This window comes from Apium graveolens, chromosome 10 (genome assembly GCF_009905375.1).
Source record: "Apium graveolens cultivar Ventura chromosome 10, ASM990537v1, whole genome shotgun sequence".
In the NCBI taxonomy this organism is placed as follows: domain Eukaryota; kingdom Viridiplantae; phylum Streptophyta; class Magnoliopsida; order Apiales; family Apiaceae; genus Apium; species Apium graveolens.
Genome location: NC_133656.1, coordinates 236,683,559 through 236,708,562, shown reverse-complemented (window position 1 = coordinate 236,708,562; position 25,004 = coordinate 236,683,559). Strand labels below are relative to the sequence as shown.

The 25,004-nt window shown below is 34.4% G+C and overlaps 2 protein-coding genes across 2 annotated transcripts; both read right to left on the bottom strand.

Annotated features, from left to right (window-relative positions):
* Positions 1 to 2,006: 2,006 nt before the first annotated feature.
* Positions 2,007 to 2,771, bottom strand: LOC141692095 (protein FAR1-RELATED SEQUENCE 5-like). Its single transcript, XM_074496834.1, has one exon. The coding sequence runs from the start codon at positions 2,769 to 2,771 to the stop codon at positions 2,007 to 2,009; it is 765 nt and encodes a 254-aa protein (XP_074352935.1).
* Positions 2,772 to 13,003: 10,232 nt separating this feature from the next.
* LOC141692094 (protein FAR1-RELATED SEQUENCE 5-like) lies at positions 13,004 to 13,994 on the bottom strand. The gene is made up of 2 exons (XM_074496833.1): positions 13,322 to 13,994; positions 13,004 to 13,062 (listed from the first exon to the last, which is right to left on the bottom strand). Exons 1-2 carry the CDS (start codon positions 13,992 to 13,994, stop codon positions 13,004 to 13,006), a joined length of 732 nt encoding a protein of 243 aa, XP_074352934.1.
* Between the last annotated feature and the right edge of the window lie 11,010 nt (positions 13,995 to 25,004).

Sequence of the window (25,004 nt, the reverse complement as noted above, 5' to 3'; positions counted from 1 at the left end):
TTAATTCCGTATAACTACTTGTAAAATGGATTAAAAATGAAAATAATGACTTATTTAGGTTAATTTTCCGTGAAATATCATCAATTCCCTACAACTAGTTAAAAATGGATTAAAAATGAAAATAAGGACTTATTTAGGTTAATTTCTCGTGAATTATCATTAATTCCCTATAACTACTTGTAAATGGATTAAAAATGAAAATAAGGATTTATTTAGGTTAATTTCCCGTGAATTATCATTAATTCCCTATAACTACTTGTAAATGGATTAAAAATGAAAATAAAGACTTACTTAGGTTAATTTTCCGTGAATTATCATTAATTCTCTATAACTACTTGTAAAATGGATTAAAATGAAAATAAGGACTTATTTAGGTTAATTTCCCGTGAATTATCATTAATTCCCTATAACTACTTGTAAAATGGATTAAAAATAAAAATAAGGACTTATTTAGGTTAATTTCCCGTGAATTATCATTAATTCCCTATAACTACTTGTAAAATGGATTAAAAATGAAAATAAGGACTTATTTAAGTTAATTTTCCGTGAAATATCATCAATTCCCTACAACTAGTTATAAATGGATTAAAAATGAAAACAAGGACTTATTTAGGTTAATTTCCCGTGAATTATCATTAATTCCCTATAACTACTTGTAAATGGAATAAAAATGAAAATAAGGACTTATTTAGGTTAATTTCCCGTGAATTATCATTAATTCCCTATAACTACTTGTAAAATGGGTTAAAAATGAAAATAAGGACTTATTTAGGTTATTTTCCCGTGAATTATCATAATTCCATATAACTACTTGTAAAATGGATTAAAAATGAAAATAAGGACTTATTTACAGCTTTTACTTGTTTATTTATTTGTAGTTAGAGAGTGTTATAAAGATGACATACATGATCCACATGCGCGGCCCTCCTAGCTGGTTCTATGATGTCATTCCCGATTTTCTCTCACATTATGATCGGGTAATGACTGAGTGGAAGGGTCTTGGATACAGTAGGCCCGCTTTCGTCAGATCGAAAGATATTCAGCAGCCTCCTGTTGAGCGTCAGCCTCCTGTTGGAGATGCACGTAAGGTAGACATTCATGATACAGCTCCTAGTACCTCGCAACAGAGAGCGCCCCCTATCTCTCAGAAGCGTCCTCGTGAGGTACTAATGACTATCATTCACGAACTTGTGATCTTTTAAATTTCGTCTATTGAATATGTAAATGACTTGTGTGTCTTTAATTTACATTAATGGCAGGATGAGAGTGGTGGTCCTGAGGAGGATACCGCAGTACTTGTCCCCCCTAAACGTCCACGTGAGGTATAAATTTCTAACAAAAGCTTTCATTTCATGCATCATAGAACTTCAATTAATATGTCTGTGTCGGCTGTAATTGCAGGAGGTTCCGTCTACTGGCGGAATCATCGTCTTTTGATTCTTGTTAAGGTAACGGATCATGTGTCTACAAATCATCCCAGAATGTTCAAATTTTTTACATGTACAAGAATAACTCCCGTCGATGGAAACCCTCAAGAAAAAATTCCTTTTATAAATCTCCGGCAAGGTGGAATTTTCTACCAAATACATCTTTGAAAGATAATCTCCACAACCTTTCATGCTTTTCACAACAAAAGATTGACTTTTTTGAAGCTCTTTTTGAAATCGCTTAAACATCTCTTTTGTGTATATCTTGGAGGCATGTATTTCCATTGACGAGTTAGAGAATAGTCTCCTTTCCTTGTACTCGGTGTCAAAATCGGCTTGAACCTCCCGTAAATATTGTGACTCCAAAACTTTTTGTGAATTCTCAATGAATTCTTTCAAACTGATCGACGCTTTCACATACTCATCAAAAAATGAATTCATAGACTCGCTCCTTGAGGTGGTAGTCTTACCGGTGGCAAAATGTTGTTTCGTGAAAGCAAAAACCCATTATCGTCTAATTGCATACATATCATTTAGCCAATTATGATTTTCAAGATCATATTTCTCTTTCAAATCCTCTCACCTATCTTCAAATTCCGTTGGTGACAATGACTTGTAGATACATGCATTAAAATCCGTCTTGAACTCCGAGTATTGAGTATACAAAGTAGATAGTTTCTCGGGAAACTTGCTACTAATATGCCGCGTACAATATGTATGGTTGGTGTTAGGCATAACCTCGGCAATGACATTACTTAAAGCGATGTCTTGATCCGTAATAATGGTAATAAGTGGCTTGTTATCGACCGCTTCCAACCAAGTCTTCAAAACCCATCTATAAGAAGTCTCTTTCTCGTCCCTTACAAGTACAAATCCAAACAAAATATTGTGGTAATGGTGATTCACTCCCGTAATTGGAATAAAAGGCATGTCATACCTATTAGTCCGATATGTCGAGTCGAAAGTTACCACATCTCCAAAATTCTTGTACGCGTTAAGCGAACGAGGATCAACCCACACCAAACCCCTAACCCGATTCTCCTCATCCACATCCACTCGGTAGAAAAAATTTCCATCACTTTGTTTTTGTAATTCTCGTAACAAAACCAATCCACACTCCGCATCACCGGAATCAAAAACCCGTCTACGAATGTCACGTATTATATTTCGTACGTCTTGAGCGTAAAAATCAACTTTTTCAATACCACCACAAGTCTCACTAAGTAAATTCATCACTTTCGGGGTCTCGATACCCGATTTGTTGAATAACTCAATCAAAGATCGGGTAAACAGATCTATGTTGCGTGATCTTTGCATGAATTGTACCTTATCCGATGTACCCATAGCATGATTGTGCTCTAGGTTAACCTTGGTTACTTCCTATTTGTTTGAGCTTACTTTGTGAGCAACACACATACGAGCACGATAACAAGTTCGAGGAATGACATCTCGAGGTCGTTTCCCTTTAACCCTATCTTCAACTTCCAAGGGTTTTGGGCCCAATCTTCCACCCTTTCGACATATATACAAACATGACGATATACCACCATTTCTTGAATGCCTATGACTACTTCGAATAATTATCTCGCACCCTATACTTCGACCATAACCTCGATAAAAACTTTCCGCTTTATCCAACGAATCAAATATCATACCAACACAAGGAACTACATCATCCATATTTCCAATAAAAGTTTCATCATTAATTTTATCATCATCATCGCCATTAAAAGAATCATTACTATCATCAGAATCACCGTGAACATCGTGATTCTTCCAACCGAAACCAACATCATCATCAGTATCTATTAAAACATGTGTTTTTCCCTTCCCCGGATCATTAACTTTATCTTCAATACTATCAACATCTATTACTTCATCATCATTAAAAACTTTACGATAAACCCTCTTTTTTGTGGGGGGGGGGTAACATAATTAAAATCGTTATGATCACTAGATGAACTTGAATAATCAAATAAATAAGAAGCCATGAATTTTGAATACTATCCTTGATTTTCAGAAGAACAAATTTGAGTAGAATGTTAAGCAGCAGTAAAAACAGCAGTATAAGATCTAAAATATAGACAAATTAAGGTAGGTGTGTGCATTTACTGCACTACAACATTGTTTCATTGTGGGGGCCGCAATGAAACATTGCGGCAGTGCATAACTGTACACCCTCCCCCAAGCCAACAACCGTAAGTATTTATAGTTTTAAAAAAAATGTACAACACACCCCCACAATGTTTCATTGCGGTGGATACTTCACCCCGCAATGACTCATTGCGGTGGGGTTTTTTTTGTTTTTTTTCTTTAAAATTAGAAAATTATTCAAAAAAATATTAAAAAATAGTTTCTAGACTTATTATATTTCATTTAATATGTTAAATTTTAATTTTAAAATATAAATGTTTATAAGATAACTTAATTATAATATGCAACTATTTTATATAGTTTTGTGAATATTTGGCACAATAGTTGTGTCACAGGATATTTCTTGACATATAAGTTATAAAATATTAATTTCAAATATCAAATTATACGGATGTTAAAATATAATTATTCTAATCATATCAAAAAATTACAATATTTTTTAAATTTCATCCTTTATATTAGTAATGGAAAACATATTTGTTTTATTTCTTTAAAATTAGAAAATTTATCCAAAAAAATATTGAAAAATAGTTTCAAGACTTTTTATATTTCTTTTAATATGTGAAATTTTAATTTCAAAATTTAAATGTTCACAAGAGTAACTTAATTAAAAAAATATAACTATTTTACATAATCTTGTGAATATTTGCCACAATAGTAATACAAATTTTGATGATCCAACTATACGGATGTTAAAATATAATCATATCAAAAAATTATGATAATAATACATATTAAAGACACCGCTTTTTCACACAACATTAAAATATATAAATAATATTAAAATTATATTAATATATTTTAGTATGAATTTATTAATATTAATAACTATTTAATAATTTAAATTATTTTTTTCTGTAGTTTTCAAATATTAAATATTAATAATAATATTAAATATAAATATCTTACCAAACTAGAATTTAATATTCATATTTTAAAATATTCATATTTTATATAATTATATTGAATTATTATATGGTCAGTATAAATTAATATTAAATTACTATTTAATATTAACACCTTAAGATATTCATATTTAATATTATTATTAATATTTAATATTTGAAAACTACAGAAAAAATAAAATAAAAAGAATAATTTAAAGTATTAAACAGTTATTAATATTAATAAAGTAAATGAGCTATATTATAATATTTTAAAATATTACTTTTACTTATATTTTAATGTTAACATATTTTAAAAAATTAATTACTGTTGAATATTAATATTATTTTTATATTTTTAATAAATAATATTAATATTTCTTATTAAAAAATATTAATATTATTTTTGAATAAAGTAATTAAGCTATATATTAATATTGAATATTAATAATTATTACATATTATTAAAAAAATTAAGTGGAATATTAATATTAGCTATTTAAAATAGTAAGTTATATTTAATTATAAAAAAAGTGGCATTTAAAGCTAAAAGGGGCATTAAAAGCTAAAGAGAGTGGCAGTTGGGGCATTAAAATCTGTGGACCGGCCCAAAAATGAAACATTGCGCCGCAATGTTCCCTGTGCATGGGCCACCTGCCGCAATGTTTCATTGCGGTGGTCCAGGCCCGCATTGGAACATTGTCTCCTGCCGCAATGAAACATTGCGCTGGGTTGGCTGCCACTCCCGCCCAACCCACGTTGGCTCCTGATTGGACCTGATATATATATATATATATGTATATATATATATATATATATATATATATATATGAGTCCCTATCCACAGCCATAGTTGGATAAGGACCCTATCCAACCAACAAATCAGGACCATTGAAGTAAAAAACGAATGGCTAGGATCCGCTATTGCCGCTATGTTTCATTGCGAGGGCGCAATGAAACATTGCGGGAGTGGCCCACATACTCCATTCCCTTTTTTACCCTTTTCCTATGTTAATTCATTTATCAATGCTTTTTTAACTACATAAATATTAATTTAATAAGATATTATTCTTAATATTTCTGATTAAAAATATAATATTTAAAAAATATTATAAAATATTTTATAATAATATTAAATATTATATTTAATATTTAATATTCAATATTTTAAAAGTATTGAAACATTAAAATGAAATTAATATATTTAAATATTTAATAATATATATTAAAATAATGAAACATTGCGGGAGTGGCCCACATACTCCATTCCCTTTTTTACTCTTTTCCTATGTTAATTCATTTATCAATGCTTTTTTAACTACATAAATATTAATTTAATAAGATATTATTCTTAATATTTCTGATCAAAAATATAATATTTAAAAAATATTATAAAATATTTTATAATAATATTAAATATTATATTTAATATTCAATATTTTAAAAGTATTGAAACATTAAAATGAAATTAATATATTTAAATATTTAATAATATATATTAAAATAATAAAGGAAAATATTTTGATATTTAAAAATTTTAATTATTCAATATTTTTAGTAATAAATTAAAATATTTGAATATTTGAAAATATTAATAATATTAAATATTAATTCGAATTTTAAATAAACATAAACCTACTACCGCAATGAATCATTGCGGTAGCGCAATGAAGCATTGCGGTAGTCGTCTTTTGAACACATACACATGCGAAAACTACCATTATACCCGCCCCAACCCAGAAACAAACACAAAACACCGGCGATCAAAAGCGATTTCAGCGAAATCAAACAGCTCCTGATATCTTCCTTAATCAAGCAGCTTTGTTCTCTTTCTCTCTCTCTCGCTCATACATTCTTGAGGTAATTTTCCGAAATATGTTTGTTTTTAACCGTTAGGGATATAATTGGGGGTTTGATTTCTGTGGATTGTTGAATGATTTAGTTGTTAGAATAAGCATTAAGATGATCTGAGGATGCTATTTATGTATTTTTCGTAATTTTTGGTATGCTAAATCGATGAACCCGAGTTCTCGGGTTTTTGATTTTTTATTTTCGATTTCTTGAGTTATACGGATTGTTGTGGTTGATTAGGATCATGTAAATAGATTGTACTCCTTCTGAACATCATTTTGATATCAAAATCATGAAGTTTGGTTTAGAATTGAGGCGATTCGACTGTTGGCCGGACTTTGTTCGTCGGATTCTTTGAATTTGGTCGGGATCGACGAAGGGAGGGACAGAGGGAGTAACTAAGAAGAATACCACGTAAAATGTGAAATTTTATGTATACTACTTTGGACACAAACGGATAATATGCATTTTATTACAACTAATGGTAAGGTGGGAATAGTTGGTAAGAAATTGAAGGGAAAGTAGTAAATAAAACAGAACAAGAAGAAGAAGACTAGTACACAGAATATCAAGATAGAGAATCTTAACTTATATATATGATTTATGAAAGAATACTACAGTAAGGAGCTTGATAAATTGACTATGATTTATGAATACTACTTTGGCTATGATTTATGAAAGAAATTAACAGTAAGGAGCTTGATAAATTGACTATTAAGACAGTTATATGATTGTACTTGGGATCTTTATGATGTTGTTCTGTTTGTAGAAGAGTTATGAATCCGTGATGTAAAGAAAGTTTTTGTTGATGAAATGCTTGATAAGTTTTTGTAGAAGAGTTATGGATCTGTAAGAAAAAGCTTATGTGTTGGAGTTCAAATGATAGCCGAACCCTATGAACATAGTCTGCATCACTGTGTTCTAATTTTTTGTATCTCTTAGTAGCTAGGCTGCTTCTAACTGAATGCTATTAGTCGTTCCCTTTAATCAATTGTATCTTCTAAAATATAACTTAAAATCTCACATCTTTTGTGTTATGCAAACATATGTTGTGTAATTGCTTCCATATCTGTACTTGCAAGTTTTATGGTGGCGTATAAAATTAGGTTGAGAAGCTAAGGTCGTTTTTCAAGTTATAGTTCGTGTATATTTGTTTCTATTCAACGGCTAAGAACTCTCTGAAACACAAATAAATTGATAGATGACATATTAGTATATATGTTTCTGATTAAATGAGGGACGAACTCCGGATTGTTTGCACTTGTTGTTGAGTGAATAATTCGAATAAAAATGGAAAATATACAGTAGTTTTTGTTAATTTTTATGTGAATTTACGTGCAAAGTAATACACTTAAAAATTTAGAAAACATGTGTTGTAATAATTTGATTGTGTTGAGATGATATTTTCACGCATTTGTTTGTTTTCTTTTTCTTAATTACTGTTTGTTTGGAGTTGTACTGATGGGCTTTTTGGTTTAAAATATTGCAGATACTATGGACATGGAGTGTGGACCTCTTGATCGATCCTTGCTGACTATGCAGGACCGCCATATTAGCAGTCTGATCTGGGAGGGCGGGGACAGGAATACCGTAGATGTTAGACAGCTGACAGCGAGGATGGGTGAGTGGCATATACTTCCAGATCAGCAGGCTCTGTTGGATGCATATGGTTTTGGGGCGTTCGGCAACCCCCGGGTGGTTCGGCAGAATGACATCAGACTCATTACGACCTTGATTGAGAGGTGGAGGCCAGAGACTAACACATTCCATCTGCCGTGTGGGGAGATGACTATTACTTTGGAGGATGTTTATATGATTCTGGGATTACCGGTTACTGGCCGTCCTCTCACCCAGGGCGAGCTTGAGCACCCGAAGGCGTAGTTCATGAAGAACAGGGAGGATCCGTCTATGTCAGAGCAGGAGCGCAAGGAGTTCTATAAGGATGAGCTGCATTTTAACCAGCTGAGGAACCGGTACGGGGCGAGAGCTGATACCAGAGATATGGATGCTGCTTAGATTGAGGTACAGTGCAGAGTGCATACACGGGCCTATATGTTATTTATTATTGGAGGCGTACTTTTCCCTACATCTTCGCGGGACGTGGTGCATCCCCGGTATATGCAGTTGCTGATGGAGGAGTCGGAGATTCGTGATTATGCATGGGGTGCAGCTGTTTTGGCACACTTGTACAGATCACTGACTTTGTCGGCTGATAGGTCTGTTCGCACCTTTAAGGGTGTAGTCTGCTATTGATGTTGTGGGCTTACGAGAGATTGGCACCCGGGAGGCCGGAGATTGCGCCTCAGCAGGAGATTCGGTGGCCGAGGGCGTGCGCGTGGGCCGAGCCAGTGAAGGTTAGTAGAATAAACCCCCACCACCATACACGTAACTACCGGGGTGATTTGGACAGTTTACAGCTACACTGGGTGACATGGCAGCCGTATGCCAGACTTTACGAGAGAGAGGCTGATCCTGATGATGTTGATGCTACTCATTTCCCGGTGTGCCATCATATGGCTCTTGGTCGTATCCCGCTGGTAGCATTTGATTTTTATTGAGTACCAGTATTCTGATAGGGTACTGAGACAGTCTGGGATGTGCCAGCATATACCGGATGATCCGTTTGACCACGCTGTTCTGAGGTTGGAGAGACAGTCTTCTTTTCAGCGGCCTCACCGTCTTGCTATGCATCAGCAGTATGTTGCCGAGTGGGAGAGTTATGTGGCTACGGGCGGGCCGGAGATTGTTGAGGGCGGGTTTGTATCTCTCGCCGAGTATATGCAGTGGTATAGACGGGTAAGTAAGATGAGGATCGCTCGTTGTGTACCCCCTGAGGGCGATATCATACAGCCCCGTGACTGGTACCCTCAGCAGATGATGGGTGATGCGGTATGGTATTCTTCACTTGTTTCCAATTGTAGTCTTTACCTGTTTTCCTACAACTATTAAGGTTATTTTCCCGTGAATTATCGTTAATTCCCTACAACTACTTGTAAAATGGATTATCGTTATTTATTTGTAGTTAGAGAGTGCTATGAAAATGACATACATGATCCACATGCGCGGCCCTCCTAGCTGGTTCTATGATGTCATTCCCGATTTTCTCGCACATTATGATCGGGTAATGACTGAGTGGAAGGGTCTTGGATACAGTAGGCCCGCTTTCATCAGACCGAAAGATATTCAGCAGCCTCTTGTTGAGCGTCAGCCTCCTGCTGGAGATGCACGTGAGGTAGACATTCATGATACAACTCCTAGTAGCTCGCAACAGACAGCGCCCCCTATCTCTCAGAAGCGTCCTCGTGAGGTACTAATAACTATCATTCATGAACTTGTGATCTTTTTAATTTCGTCTATTGAATATGTAAATGACCTGTGTGTCTTTAATTTACATTAATGGCAGGATGAGACTGGTGGTCCTGAGGAGGATACCGCAGTACTTGTCCCCCCTAAACGTCCACGTGAGGTATAAATTTCTAGCAAAAGCTTTCATTTCATGCATCGTAGAACTTCAATTAATATGTCTGTATCAGCTGTAATTGCAGGAGGTTCAGTCTACTGGTGATATTCCAGCCACCCATGCTCCTACACATGTATCTATTTCCCCTAAGGTACAAATATTTTATAAATATTGTCCTCCTGTGCACTTACATATTTACAGCTTCCTGTGTTGAATAATGTTTATGTATTGGCTTGTAATTGCAGGTTGAGGTTCAGTCTACTGGTGATGTTCCACCCGCCACTGCTCCTACACCTGTATCCATTGCCTCTCAGGTACAAATCTTTGACAAATATTGTCCTCCTATGCACTTACACATTTTTAGCTTCGAGTGTTGAATATGTTTATGTATCGGCTTCAAATTGCAGGTTGAGGTTCAATCTCCTGCTGATGATCCACCCACCACTCATCCGACACCTGTATCCATTCCCCCTCAGGTACAAATATTTAACAAATATTGTCATTCTATGCACCTAAAATATTTTAGCTTCGGGTGTTGAATATGTTTATGTATCGGCTTCCAATTGCAGGTTGATTATACTACTCCAACACCATTCCACAGATCTATGACATTTCAACCTATTCCACTAAAGGTATTATTTGTTCCCTACTATGTCAACTAAATGGGATTAAAATGGATTAATTCCCTACAACTAGTTATAAATGGATTAAACTAAGTGTTAAATGTGTACTTAATTTATGGATTGCAGATGCCTATTACTCCAGAATCTTTAGAGGCCTTTTCCTCCCTTGTCACTCCATATGTACATTTGGGCATAGGCGAGTCTTCTGTTCCTAGTGAGCTGTGAGACATGTTTGATGTAATAACTCTTAACTCTTTTTTAAAGTAAATGGCCTTAGATTAACTAGTTCCAAATATGCTAATTGTGTTTTTGTTTATTTTGTAGATGGACTCAATTGAAGATTTGGCGGAGGATGCGGCGAAACGAGGTGGTCCTGAGCGACGTGGTGATATGACAAGACCACTAAAAAATCGGAAAGTGAGGTGGTTGTATCGGCATTTCTGGAGTTTAAAAGTTGATTACATTTGGCGTGATCACAGTGAGCGGGGCATTACTTATCCTCTTACACATAGCCAAGTAACAACTTTGCGACCAGAGTTTTGGGTGGAGGATGATGTTCTCAATGCCTATGGTGAGCTCTTGAGACTTAGAGAGGATGAACTCTGGGAAAAATGGGAAAAAATTCCCAGAACTGAAAGTTTCAAGCCCAGGCGGTATTTCATTGCTCCTAGCTTTTTCATGGCGATGGCACTTGAGTTTTGTCCTAACTTGAAGGTACTCTATTAAACAAATAGCAATGCTCCAACCTGCTTTTCTATAAACAGATATCAATTATGCTGTATAAATGTTAACCTATCTTTTGACTTGTAATTCTAGGCTTCTCCGAGTACCCTAAAAGGTGATGCCAAGAAATCAATGGAGAGGTTCTTTAGAGATTATGCTAACAAGGGGGGTAGCTTGCCTCTTCAGTTTTGTGACTTTGCATTTTTCCCCACGTGTGATAGCTCTCATTGGTTCTTGTTTGTTGTTAATCTCAACAATATGAGAGTGCTAAACATTGATCCTCTTAGGGACGACAAAGACACAACAGGGAACATCGCTCACCCCTTCCAGTATTACATTATGGTAACTATTTATTCTTTAATTCCCTACCAGTAGTTTTAAATAGATTAATAATTAAATAATGACTTGTTAGGTTCATTTCCCGTGAAATATCATTCTTTAATTCCCTACCAGTAGTTTTAAATAGATTAATAATTAAATAATGACTTGTTAGGTTCATTTCCCGTTATTTGCAGGAAAAGTTGATCCCATATATGCTCAATTATTTGCATCCATCTCGATTTCCATTGAAATATACCCGGGTTCATGGTCTTGATGCTCGACCCAAGCAAGATGGTGGCAATGATTGTGGTGTGTATGTATCCAAGTACATGGACGCTATGCTCAACGGGATCTCCTTGCCATCAGCTGTGTGGAACCCTAAAGTTGATGTACAGACTTTTCACTATCGGATGGCGCACGAGTTATCAAAAGGGGTTGCTAGACACATTTCTGAGTGGGGCATTCGACAAAGAGAGGCGGGACACTAGTTTGTTATTTGATTAGTGACTTGTAGTTACTTTAGTTAGTTGTACATATTTTGCCCGGTTGTATTTTATTTAGATTGGTTGTATTTATTTTGGTTGGTTAGATGTATTTATTTTAGTTGATTTGTTTGTAGTTGGCATATCAAGGCCATTTTTTTTAAGTTTGGTTTGGTTTGGTTTGGTTTGTTTATAGTTGGCATGTCAAGGCCATTCATTTTTAAGTTTAGTTTGGTTTGGTTTGTTTTTTTTATAGTTGGCATGTCAAGGCCATTCATTTTTAAGTTTAGTTTGGTTTGGTTTGTTTGTAGTTGGCATGTCAAGGCCATTCATTTTTAAGTTTATTTTGGTTTGGTTTGAAATTTTACAGGTTTTTGGTTGACTTAAAAATAAATAGGTCATGCCGGTTTTTTTATTTTAGAGGTAAAGTTTAACTTAAAAACAAAGAGGTCATGCCGAATTTGTTATTATGTACTTTGAAATATTAATGAATTTTAATTAAATATTTTCAATGTTGTTAATGTTAGTACTTGTTGCCATTATTAATAATCCCAAAAAAAGAAGTGACTCCAAAAAAAAATTTGAAAAAAAGTTATTTTTGAAGATTTTTTTTCCAAAATTGGGCAGAAAGTTTTCTGTAAAACAGAAAAAGTTTTATATAAAAAATAAATCTTTTGCAAGTGCAGTGACCAATATGCAAAATTCGGCAAAGCCCAGTTTAGGCCCGCAATGTTTCATTGTGGATGCCGCAATGTTTCATTACGGATGCAGCAATGTTTCATTGCGGGGGTAATCTGGGTTTTGCATAAATTTGCAGATTGGTCATTGCACTTGCAAATGATTTATTTTTTATATAATACTTTTTCTGTTTTACAGAAAACTTTCTGCCCAATTTTGGAAAAAAAAATCTACAAAAATAACTTTTTTTTCAAATTTTTTTTGGAGTCACTTCTTTTTTTGGGATTATTAATAATGGCAACAAGTACTAACATTAACAACATTGAAAATATTTAATTAAAATTCATTAATATTTCAAAGTACACAATAAGAAATTACAATCAATTTTTTCCTTTTTTTCCTAATAATCTCGAGGGACAATTTCTTCTATCATGGCCTTCTTCCCTCGCCCCACAAAAACTACACTTTCGAAATTGTTTATTTGAACTTGACGTCTCGATACCACTTTTGAATCTACCCGCTTTTGAACGTCCTTTTGTTTCTGACCTTGGGGGATCTAATAACAGATCATCTTCTTCATCACTTTCATAGTCCTCATTTATTTTTTTCTCTCTCTTTTCTCCCGGAAAAGACTTAATCACATACTCCTTTTCTCTCTTGATCACGCTCATCAAGTAATTGTACCGCCGAACGGAGCAACTACCAACAACGGACAAACCTTGGAAAGCTTTACACAATCCACTATATCTTGCCGTTTGAGATTCTACAACATTACCAAGCATCCGAGGGGTACACGGTAGAGGTCCCGCAACTTTGTTTCCGTTTATTGCCCACCTCATTGAGACAAGATCTGGCGGTATCATCGTCTTTTGTTTCTTGTTAAGGTAACGGATCATGTGTCTACAAATCATCCCGGAATGTTCAAATTTTTTACATGTACAAGAATAACTCCCGTCGATGGAAACCTTCAAGAAAAAATTCCTTCTATTAATCTCCGGCAAGGTGGACTTTTCTACCAAATACATCTTTGAAAGATAATCTCCACAACCTTTCATGCTTTTCACAACAAAAGATTGACTTTTTTGAAGCTCTTTTTGAAATCGCTTAAACATCTCTTTTGTGTATATCTTGGAGGCATGTATCTCCATTGACGAGTTAGAGAATAGTCCCCTTTCCTTGTACTCGGTGTCAAAATCGGCTTGAACCTCCCGTAAATATTGTGAGTCCAAAGCTTTTTGTGAATTCTCAATGAATTCTTTCAAACCGGTCGACGCTTTCACATACTCATCAAAAAATGAATTCATAGACTCGCTCCTTGAGGTGGTAGTCATACCGGCGGCAAAATGTTGTTTCGTGAAAGCAAAAACCCATTCCCGTCTAATTGCATACATATCATTTAGCCAATTGTGATTTTCAAGATCATATTTCTCTTTCAAGTCCTCCCACCTACCTTCAAATTCCGTTGGTGACAATGACTTGTAGATACATGCATTAAAATCCGTCTTGAACTCCGAGTATTGAGTATACAAAGTAGATAGTTTCTCGGGAAACTTGCTACTAATATGTCACGTACAATATGTATGGTTGGTGTTAGGCATAACCTCGGAAATGGCATTACTTAAAGCGATGTCTTGATCCGTAATAATGGTAATAAGTGGCTTTTTATCGACCGCTTCCAACCAAGTCTTTAAAACCCATCTATAAGTAGTCTCTTTCTCGTCCCTTATAAGTGCAAATCCAAACAAAATATTTTGGTAGTGGTGATTCACTCCCGTAATTGGAATAAAAGGCATGTCATACCTATTAGTCCGATATGTCGAGTCGAAAGTCACCACATCTCCAAAATTCTTGTACGCGTTAAGCGAACGAGGATCAACCCACACCAAACCCCTAACCCGATTCTCCTCATCCACATCCACTCGGTAGAAAAAATTGCCATCACTTTATTTTTTCAAGTCTCGTAACAAAACCAATCCACACTCCGCATCACCGGAATCAAAAACCCATCTTCGAATGTCACGTATTACATTTCGTACGTCTTGAGCGGAAAAACCAATTTTTTCAATACCACCACACGTCTCACTAAGTAAATTCATCACTTTCGGGGTCTCGATACCCGATTTGTTGAATAACTCAATCAAAGATCGGGTAAACGGATCTATGTTGCGTGATCTTTGCATGAAATTTACCTTATCCGATGTAACCATAGCATGATTGTGCTCTAGGTTGACCTTGGTTACTTCCCATTTGTTTGAGCTTACTTTGTGAGCAACACACATACGAGCACGACAACAAGTTCGAGGAATAACATCTCGAGGTCGTTTCCCTTTAGCCCTATCTTCAACTTCCAAGGGTTTTGGGCCCAATCTTCCACCCTTTCGACATATATACAAACGTGACGATATACCACCATTTCTTGAATGCTTATGACTACTTCGAATAATTATCTCGAATCCTATACTTCGACCATAACCTCGATAAAAACTTTCCGCTTCATCCAACGAATCAAACATCATACCAACACAAGGAACTACATCATTCATATTTCCAATAAAATTTTCATCATTAATTTTATCATCATCATCGCCATTAAAAGAAACATTACTATCATCGGAATCACCGTGAACATCGTGATTCTTCCAACCGAAACCAACATCATCATCACTATGCGTTTTTCGCTTCCCCGGATCATTAACTTTATCTTCAATACTATCAACATCTATTACTTCATCATCATTAAAGATTTTACGATAAACCCTCTTTTTTGTGTGGGGGGTAACATAATTAAAATCGTTATGATCACTAGATGAACTTGAATAATCAAATAAATAAGAAGCCATGGATATTGAATACTAACCTTTTTTTCAGAAGAATAAATTTGAGCAGAATGTTAAGAAGCAGTGAAACAACAATGTTTCAAAAATACAGACATTTTAAGGTAGGTGTGTGCATTAAATGCACGCCCGCAATGTTTCATTGCGATGGCCGCAATGAAACATTGCGGCACTGTACAAACCCCCAAGCCAACAACTATAAATATTTGCAGTTTAAAAAAATTTTACAACGTACCCCAGCAAAATTTCATTGCGGGGGGAAGTGTCCACCGCAATGAAACATTGCGGTTGTGATGTTTATTTTTGTTATTTTCTTTAAAATTAGAAAATTAATCAAAAAAATTATAAAAAATAGTTTCTAGACTTATTATATTTCATTTAATATGTTAAATGTTATTTTGAAAATATAAATATTTATAAGAGTAACTTAATTATAATATGCAACTATTTTACATAGTTTTGTGAAAATTTTGCATAATATTTATGTCAAATGATATTTCTTGACGTGTAAGTTGTAAAGTACAAATTTTGACGATCCAACTATATGGATGTTAAAATATAATGATTATAATAATTAAGAAAAATTATTTCTTAAATAAAATGCGGTATTTATATATAGTTTGTTACCAAGAAATGTTTAACATTTTGGGGGCTAAATTATTTTATATTTTTTTATAGATAACGAAAATTCGATAAATTTTCATTTTTTTAGATTTTCACATTTTCAAATTTTAGTATTATATTTGTTTATTAAAATTTAAAATTGATAAAATATATTGGACAAGTACAAGAAAAATAAAACATTAAATAATTTATTTCATTCAAATATAAATGGAGTACATTCAAATATTTTTTCAAAACAAATACATAATAACATTTTATGTCGACGAGAATGATCAAACTTTAACGGTGTTGGAAGAACCGCTTTTATCACCCTTATCGTCGTCTTTCTTTTTCTTCGACTTTTCCGCCTTCGCTTTAACTTCATTTTTTTTTCTTGCGCTCAAGCGCCATTTGAATATGGCGGAGAGCTATTTCCATGTCTTCCTCTCCTTCGGGCCCGTCGTAAGCCACACCATCTATAATTACCTTATTATTGTCTAAATCGTAGTAGAAACCATTTTTCGGATATTAGAGAAGATAATGTTGAAGAGAAAATGTAGAATGAAAATAGAGAAGAGAATGTTGAAAAAAAATGAGATGAGGCAGGACTATTTATAGGTGAAAATCTGAATTTTAAAATTCACAAAATTAAATTTGGCACAAAAAAAATTTTGCTGAAAAAATTTCATTTGACTGTTGAAATTTCATTTGGACATTAAAAACTGGGAGCCTAACCAAAAATGAAACATTGCGGCCCAGCTATAAAACATTGCGGAATGCGCAATGTTTCCTGTGCATGGCGACATCCCGCAATGTTTCATTGCGGAAGCCAAGACCCGTATTGAAACATTGCTTTCCCCCGCAATGTTTCATTGCTGTGGGTTGGCTGGTTGTCCCTCCAACCCACGTTGGCTCCTGATTATTTCCTTATATATATATATATATATATTAGACCATGATGCATCAGTTTTTTACGATAAAGAACTATGTTGTGGTTGCTATGTAAGGAATGCATTATGTCGAGAGCAACTAAACTACAACCTGATCTGGTCTTTCCGTTCAGTCAACTCTTCAAAACATACAAACAAATTAATATAAGAATCAAACTAACATGTTCTGTTAGTATTGATCAACGTCTTTTCTTCAAACATACCATTGTTCAGATTAAGAACATCAGGTATTTTGCTTGAAATGTGTGGATAAAGCGACTTGTTCCACTTTCACGTGATTTATCTTTGAATGTGAGGAGTCTGAGGGTGAGGACCCCTGTATTAACCCTAATGTAGAGCAACCTTCAACAAACTACAGTACTACTAATTGTGCACATGGTTTACTTTAAATTTACATTCCTAACCATTTTGTGTACATCAGCTGATTTTATTTCACGTCATTTGGGATTTACCCAAGGGCGAAATCCTCATTACAAATTATTTTTTTTGGTTAAGGATTTCGCACTGTGTATTGTCTTTTTTCTAATCAATAAAACACATGTCATGTGTTGAACTCCTGACCTCCCGCAAGAGGTATATGAACTCAACCGGTGCATCAACATTTTGTAGGCGTATTTCACACTATGTCAATTACACTACTTAAGTATATTTTTGACACATTATTACCTAAACAATTATAATAATTGTTGCGTCTACTTGTAATCTTGTAGATTTGCTCGTGAAAAAACTAAAATACCCATCATTTTGGGGGCAAATATCTAAAATACAGTTTGACATAATTTTCCGCTCAAAATATCCACTGAATACGTATTTGGGATATGCGTGTTCATTTTTTATTATATTAGTGTTAGGAGTGTATGTGCATTAGTTTGATGATATGTTTAACAAAATACTTAAGTAGAAATTTAGTGTCTGTAGCCTCAACGGATAAGACCACTTTGGCTATCCGTTGATGGTGTAGCTTTACTTAGAAATAAGTCTAGTGTTGTAGCATGTTTCAGTCTCTGCATTTAAAATGTAATTCTTGGAAGTTGAGAGAAACTATGAGTCATGTTGACTGCTAGATGATATGCAGATAGGAAGGCCAATTGTAAATACTTCATGCCTTGTAATTTTGTATAAGTGAAGTGGTATCAACGGATGACTTAAAGACCTTCAACGGATGAGAAGCTAAGCTTCAACGGATGTCTCTAAAGCTTCAACGGATAAAGTCATCAATGGATAACATCCTTCAACGGATGAATGCATCAACGGATGAAAGCTTCAACGGATAACATCCTTCAACGGATGAGTACATCAACGGATGAAAGCTTCAACGGATGTTCTGATGATTAGCCGTTGATAAGGGGTAGTTGTACCTTCAAACAGAGGCACATGGGTTGATAGAGACAACTGAGATGTGGTAGCCGAATTTCAGGAACAACAGAAAAAGCAGCCGTTCTTCTTTAGTACAAAGATGCAATAGTCAACAAAGTACTGGAGTGAACAGGAAAAGAAGCAAGTGAAGATCTTATTTTATTACTGTATTTTATATTGTTCTTCACTTGTACACTTGGTAATATATAAACCAAGTAGAAGCTAGTAATTAGAAGAGAGATTTTCCAGAGCTGTTTAGAAAAATATTGAGAGAAAATTCATCTAGTTTGTACTAGGATGCAGCTGTGATCAACATTGTTTAATCACAGATTTTCTAAAATACCATCTCTGGTGGAACAACAAATCCACCAGAAAAGTTTTTAAGGTCTGTTGTGTTCTTTACATTTGTGCTTGAATATATATCTGTCTGTATTAGCTTAAAGCAATTCACACACTTGTTCTTCTTGAACACACAACTTTCATAAACTGCTCAAAACTTGAAAAAGTTTTGAGATTTACATTCAACCCCCCTTCTGTAAATCTCATTGTTAGTCCACTAGGAATAACAATTAGATACGCACTCACAAAATACGTATCTCCTTATTGTTTTAAAGAATATGTATTCAGTGTACATGTATAGAATACGTATTTAATTAATATTTTGGACGGAACATACCGTCATTCAGTATTTTTAGCAGTTGGAACTATAAAGTGGTGTATTTTCAGCATTCGATCATTCGAGAACTTGTTTCTTGGTTGATTATTTTTAATAACTTGTTAGTAGGTAGTAGTTAGTACAATACAAGAAAACAAGACAAAACCGACCGTCAAAAACGGTCGGTTAAGAGGCAACACGGTCGGTTAAAATAATCATAACCGACCACAGGGCATGGTCGGTTTTAGCCTGGTCGGTTATGACTTTTGGTCGGGTTTAACCCTCATAACCGACCAACATAGTGGTCGGTTAAGTGCCTGGGCATTTTATTCAAATTTGGGGTCACTATGTACACGAGGCAACACGTGTGCACACGTGTTGCCTCGCCACTTAGTCATAACCGACCGTTGGTGGTCGGTTATGTCTGTTTTTAAAAAGTTGACTGGAAATCATAACCGACCGTGGTCAAAGTGTGCACATCGGTCGGTTTTATTTCAGAAGCTAATTTAAATGTCATAATCGACCATCTTAAAACCGACCACCCTCTGAAGGAGACGGTCGGTTTTATGAAGAAGATGGTCGGTTATGTCACCTAACGGTCGGTTTTCGGGGTTTTGTAATGGTCAAAAGTGGTCGGTTATGCCTATTGTCGATCGGTTTTAAGGTCTGATTTTAAAAAAAATTGCAGGTTTTTCTGCAGTCCCTATACAAAACCAAATCAAACAACCAAACAATATTCACAACCAAATCTCCAATCCAATCAATAACCTATACTACTCAAAATCATTCCACCAAACTAGTAAATTTAATGATTAAACAATAGTAATTAAATCCAACGAAATCATTTACAAACTCCGATAACCGGAGGATGAAACCATATCATTACATAATAAGCAATCTTAAATAACCGACAAAGTATCAAACCATAACAACGTATTAAATTTACATCCCATAACCATCAAAGTAGCAAATTACAATAGTCTTAAAACCGATCAATATAAACTAATCCGACAAATCAACATCGGACGATCCACCGCCATCACCGCCATCACCGTCATCACCGCCGCCATCACCGCCGCCATCATCAAAGTCCTCATCATCGGAGGCCTCATCCTCGGACGTGTAATCCTTATCGACTTCCATAGCACGCCGATTGTTTTCCTAGATATACAAGTTTAATTAAACTAGTTAAAAAGAAGAAACAAAATTTACATGTGAATGAAAATAAATAAATAAACAAGAAGGTCAAAAATTATACCTCCGCAACACGAGCTTCCGTCTTTTGGACGATATCTTCAATCAAAGAGCTCACGATATGCACGATCTCGCCACCGATAAGGTTATTCCATTGTAACCTTTGGCTAGGATCGGAGGATGGATCCGAGGCCTCGAGAGCGGTATGTGCGGATGTAGCTATCTCCGCATCGAAAAGTTGGTAAGCAAACCGATTTGGATTAGCACGGATCTCCGTAAGCACATTCCTCACGATGGCAAGATATAAAGTGTCGGGGATGGCTTCATATTGTCTCAGAGCGGATGAGGATGAGCCGGCTTCATTCCGTGTGGAATCTCGGTACCGGGTAACAAGTGTAGGCAAGAGATCGGTGGCCCGAGCATTGGGGAACCCCACCATATAATTCTTTTTCGGCCTTGTACCTTGGGGGACCTCCAAGGCTTCCATCCACCAATCCCACGGCTCATCCCGATCACCCGTTTGTATAACCTCCACGGGCATGCGCTCGAGAATGGCGGCATATCGTTCCTACAAATTCATTTAAAACAATTAATGATGCATTTAAAATAAAATAAAAATGCATATAAAATCACATATAAAAATGCATTTAAAATCACATAAATACATATAAAATCACATATTAACGATGCATTTAAAATCGCATAAAATGCATATAAAATCACATATAAAAATGCATTTAAAATCACATAAATACATATAAAATCACATATTAACGATGCATTTAAAATTACATAAAAATGCATATAAAATCACATAAAAATGCATTTAAAATCACATGAATATACATATAAATTCACTTATTATAGATGCATTTAAAATCACATAAAATGGTCATAAAATCATATAAAAATGCATTTAAAATCACATGAAAATACATATAAATTCACTTATTAAAGATGCATTTAAAATCACATAAAATAGTCATAAAATCACATAAAAATGGATTTAAAATCACATGAAAATACATATAAATTCACTTATTAAAGATGCATTTAAAATCACATAAAATGGTCATAAAATCATATTAAAATGCATTTAAAATCACATAAAATACATATAAATTCACTTATTAAAGATGCATTTAAAATCACATAAATGGTCATAAAATCACATAAAATGCATTTACCGCAATACGCATGACGGCCGGTGTAGTGTAGACGGGATTTTCCGGATCGGATCCAACTTTCCTATGACATTTATCCCACACCTCGAGTTTCGTCGGCTTTTTCTTGTTTTTGTTCGTCATTACCTTTCAAAATATTAAATAAACTTATATTAAATATTTATGTGTGTGAGATAGAATATAATAATATGGTGAACGTGTATGTATGTGTGTGTGATGGAATATAATAATATTACCTCCCGAACTTTATTGAATGACCTTGCACCGGCACTATGCAATCTTTCAACTTGTTGTCGGTTGGCGGATCCAACCAATGACCGGTGCAAGTGTCCTTCGTTCTTCTCCCAATACTTCAAAAGGTCCTTCCAAAAAGGAACGGACCAATAAGGCGGCTTCAAAGACAACTTGCTCACGCCCTCCTCCCTTGCTTTTCGCTCCACCCTCTTCTTAAGCTCGTTCAAAATCCTTTTTATCGTCACTTTAATGTGATCTTCCATAATTTTTCGGGCCTTTGAACGGCTTTGCCCCTTAAGATGCCTATAATATTGCGAAAATTGCAAAAAAAAAAAAGAAAACAAAGATAAATGCATCATAAAATCAAGAAATATATGAAAATTACAAAAAAAATTGAATTTTAACTTACTTGAAACTCCTCAACTCTTGCATTCAACCAACCCGGGTGACGTTCTTCGATATCGGTATAAGTGTAATGCCCAAGAGGCCACTTCTCCCGAATCATAGCCAAAAGCGTTTTCTTAGCCGTATCATCTTCAATACTATATTTAAACAAAAGAAAACAATAAACATTAACAATTCACATAACAATATTGAACAATGAACCAAAAATATGAATATAGAGGAATAATGCAATTTAAAAACTTTTTAACTTACTGTCCATCGGAGATATCAATGCGATATGGCTTCAATGGCGGTTTCTCTCCATATATACCACTCGAATGTGATCGAGGTCGCCTTCCCCGCCATTCTCGCTCCTCCGCATTTGTCATGTGCTGAGTCGGATCATTCGGGTCCGAATCCGAATCCGTTGGCTCATCCCGCAAATGCACGCTAGTTTTGCCCATACCCTTGGCCTTAGCCTTGCCCTTGCCCTTTGTAGTACTAGTGGCTTTGGCCTTGCCCTTGGCCTTCTTCCCCTTATCCTTCTCAACCTCCTTCCCCTTCCCTTTCCTCGCCATTGCCAAAACAACGAGGCTAATCATCATTAACGTCAACAACCAAGCAAAAATATCCTAAAATAAACAATAAGAATATATTAGCCAATATGTATTTAAAATCACATTACATCAAAATGTATTTAAAATCACATAAAAAATGCATATAAAATCACATAAATCACATCAAAATGCATATTAAATCACATTACATATGATTAACTTCGAATCACAAAAATGCATATTAAACGTATCCATTTCGAGTACAGAATGTGTTAACATCAAATTATAGTTACAAACTAACATATATATGCATATAAATGCATATATATACATCAAATTAAAGTTACAAACTAACATATAAGTGCAATTATCTATTCCGAGTACTTTTATGTGTTAACGAGAGCAAACCCCTAAAAATTAACCCTAAAAATACATTTATATTTCTAAAAAGAGTAAACAAACCGACGAAACACCCAAAAATTATGACCTTAACCTATATTCAACAAATTGACATAACCGACGAATGTTTTCCATGCAAAATTTTACATAAAAACTGAAAAATTAATGAAGTTTGATTTGAAGTGAAACACATCAATTTAAGTGAGAATAATACTTTAACAAACACAAAAAACATATAATAAACTTCAAATCATATATATAAACACAAAAAAATACATACAAATACACACATATATGCAATCGAGTAAAAAATTGTTTAATCGTAAGAAAATCTTATATCGACAGTGAAACCGGAGGCAATGAGAGATGATTTGGGGCTCGTTCGTGAATTAAACACCATTGCATCGAAGCTTTTTAGTGAATTAAGTCGGTTTTGAGTGTAATAGAGAGATAGAGAGAATAGAGAGATAGAGAAAGAAAGAGAGAAAAGTGTTAATTTTTTGTGCATAAACATATTTTGACATGAAGTTAACATCCGTACGGTTCGATCGTTGAAAATAAGTATTAAAAATGTACTTTGACCAAGACTGCTAAAACTAACCGAGGTCAAATATGCAAAGTGGTCGGTTTTATTTCAGAAACCAATTTAATTCTTATAACCGACCACCCCTTTAAGGAGACGGTCGGTTTTATCAAGAAGGTGGTCGGTTTTAGGCAAGGAGACGGTTGGTTTTCCGGGAAATAATATGGTCAAATATTATGATTTTTTGGCCCTAATCGGACGTAAACGCATAAAAATTTATCATTAAAACCAAAAATTCACAAACCCATTAAAAATTTACTATAATTTATAAATAAAGTATCCTAATCATTACAAAATTTACTAAAAAACATCTTTAAACTACAAATGACGTTATTCAAAATACACGTAACAATGGAATATAATAATTAAATATGTATGTGTGTGAGATGGAATATAATAATATAGTGAACGTGTATTTTAAAAAAACTTGTACACCAATTCTATATTTCAGGGTCAATAAAATTTTATCATTTTGCAATTGATTACCAATCCAACTTCGATCAATGGTTTCCATCTACAATAATATTTTTTAAAATTAAAAAAAACATATTTAACAAATAATTTATCATTAATCTCATAATTATTCATGTATTTCATAAAACACACACACACACTATAATTACAATAAATGAAACTAACTTACAAATTATCTACTACCAAACTTCAATTCTCACAACAAACATTATATAAAAAAAATAAAAACATTAAATACATACAATAACATTTAATACATACACCTACATAAACACACGCACATTAATTACAAAATATGGAAAGAAATTACAATTTTCTAAAACTCCTCCACTTCAATTCTCAATCACTTGTGTCTTTTTAATTTTTTGCCCAAAATCAAGAAATGAGGGATATAACAAAAAAATTAAAAAAAATAGGTTAAAACCGACCGTCAGCGGTCGGTTTTAGGCAGAAGAATAAAACAACATTGTTTTCTCTGTAACGAGTACTTTTTTTTGTACTTTAAATTAATTTTTTATTATTCTACAAAACCGACCACCAAATATGGGCGGTTTTAACCTGCAGAATTTCTGGATATAACCGACCACTTGTAGGTGGTCGATTTTAAAAGTGACACATCAGCAAAACGGTGCCGTTTTTTTTAGTAAAACCGACCACCAGTGGATGGTCGGTTTTATGTGTGCCACGTTATCGATACGGTGTCGTTTAGTTGACATATAACCGACCACTGACGTCGGTCGGTTTTAAGGTGACCAAATCGACGTCGGTCGGTTTTACCCTGTTTTCTTGTAATGGTACTAGTATATTGAATTTAAGTTTAAAAGTTTCAAGTAATATCCAAAATTTATTTTTGCACACGCAATTTTTTTTTTAATTTTGGACTCAATTAAGCTTGCAAAATTATTTTATATATAACTTTTTTATTAATTTATTTAGTTGGTGTCTTTCCCCCATCGAATTTATGTCTTATTTATATGAAGATAATACACGTGTC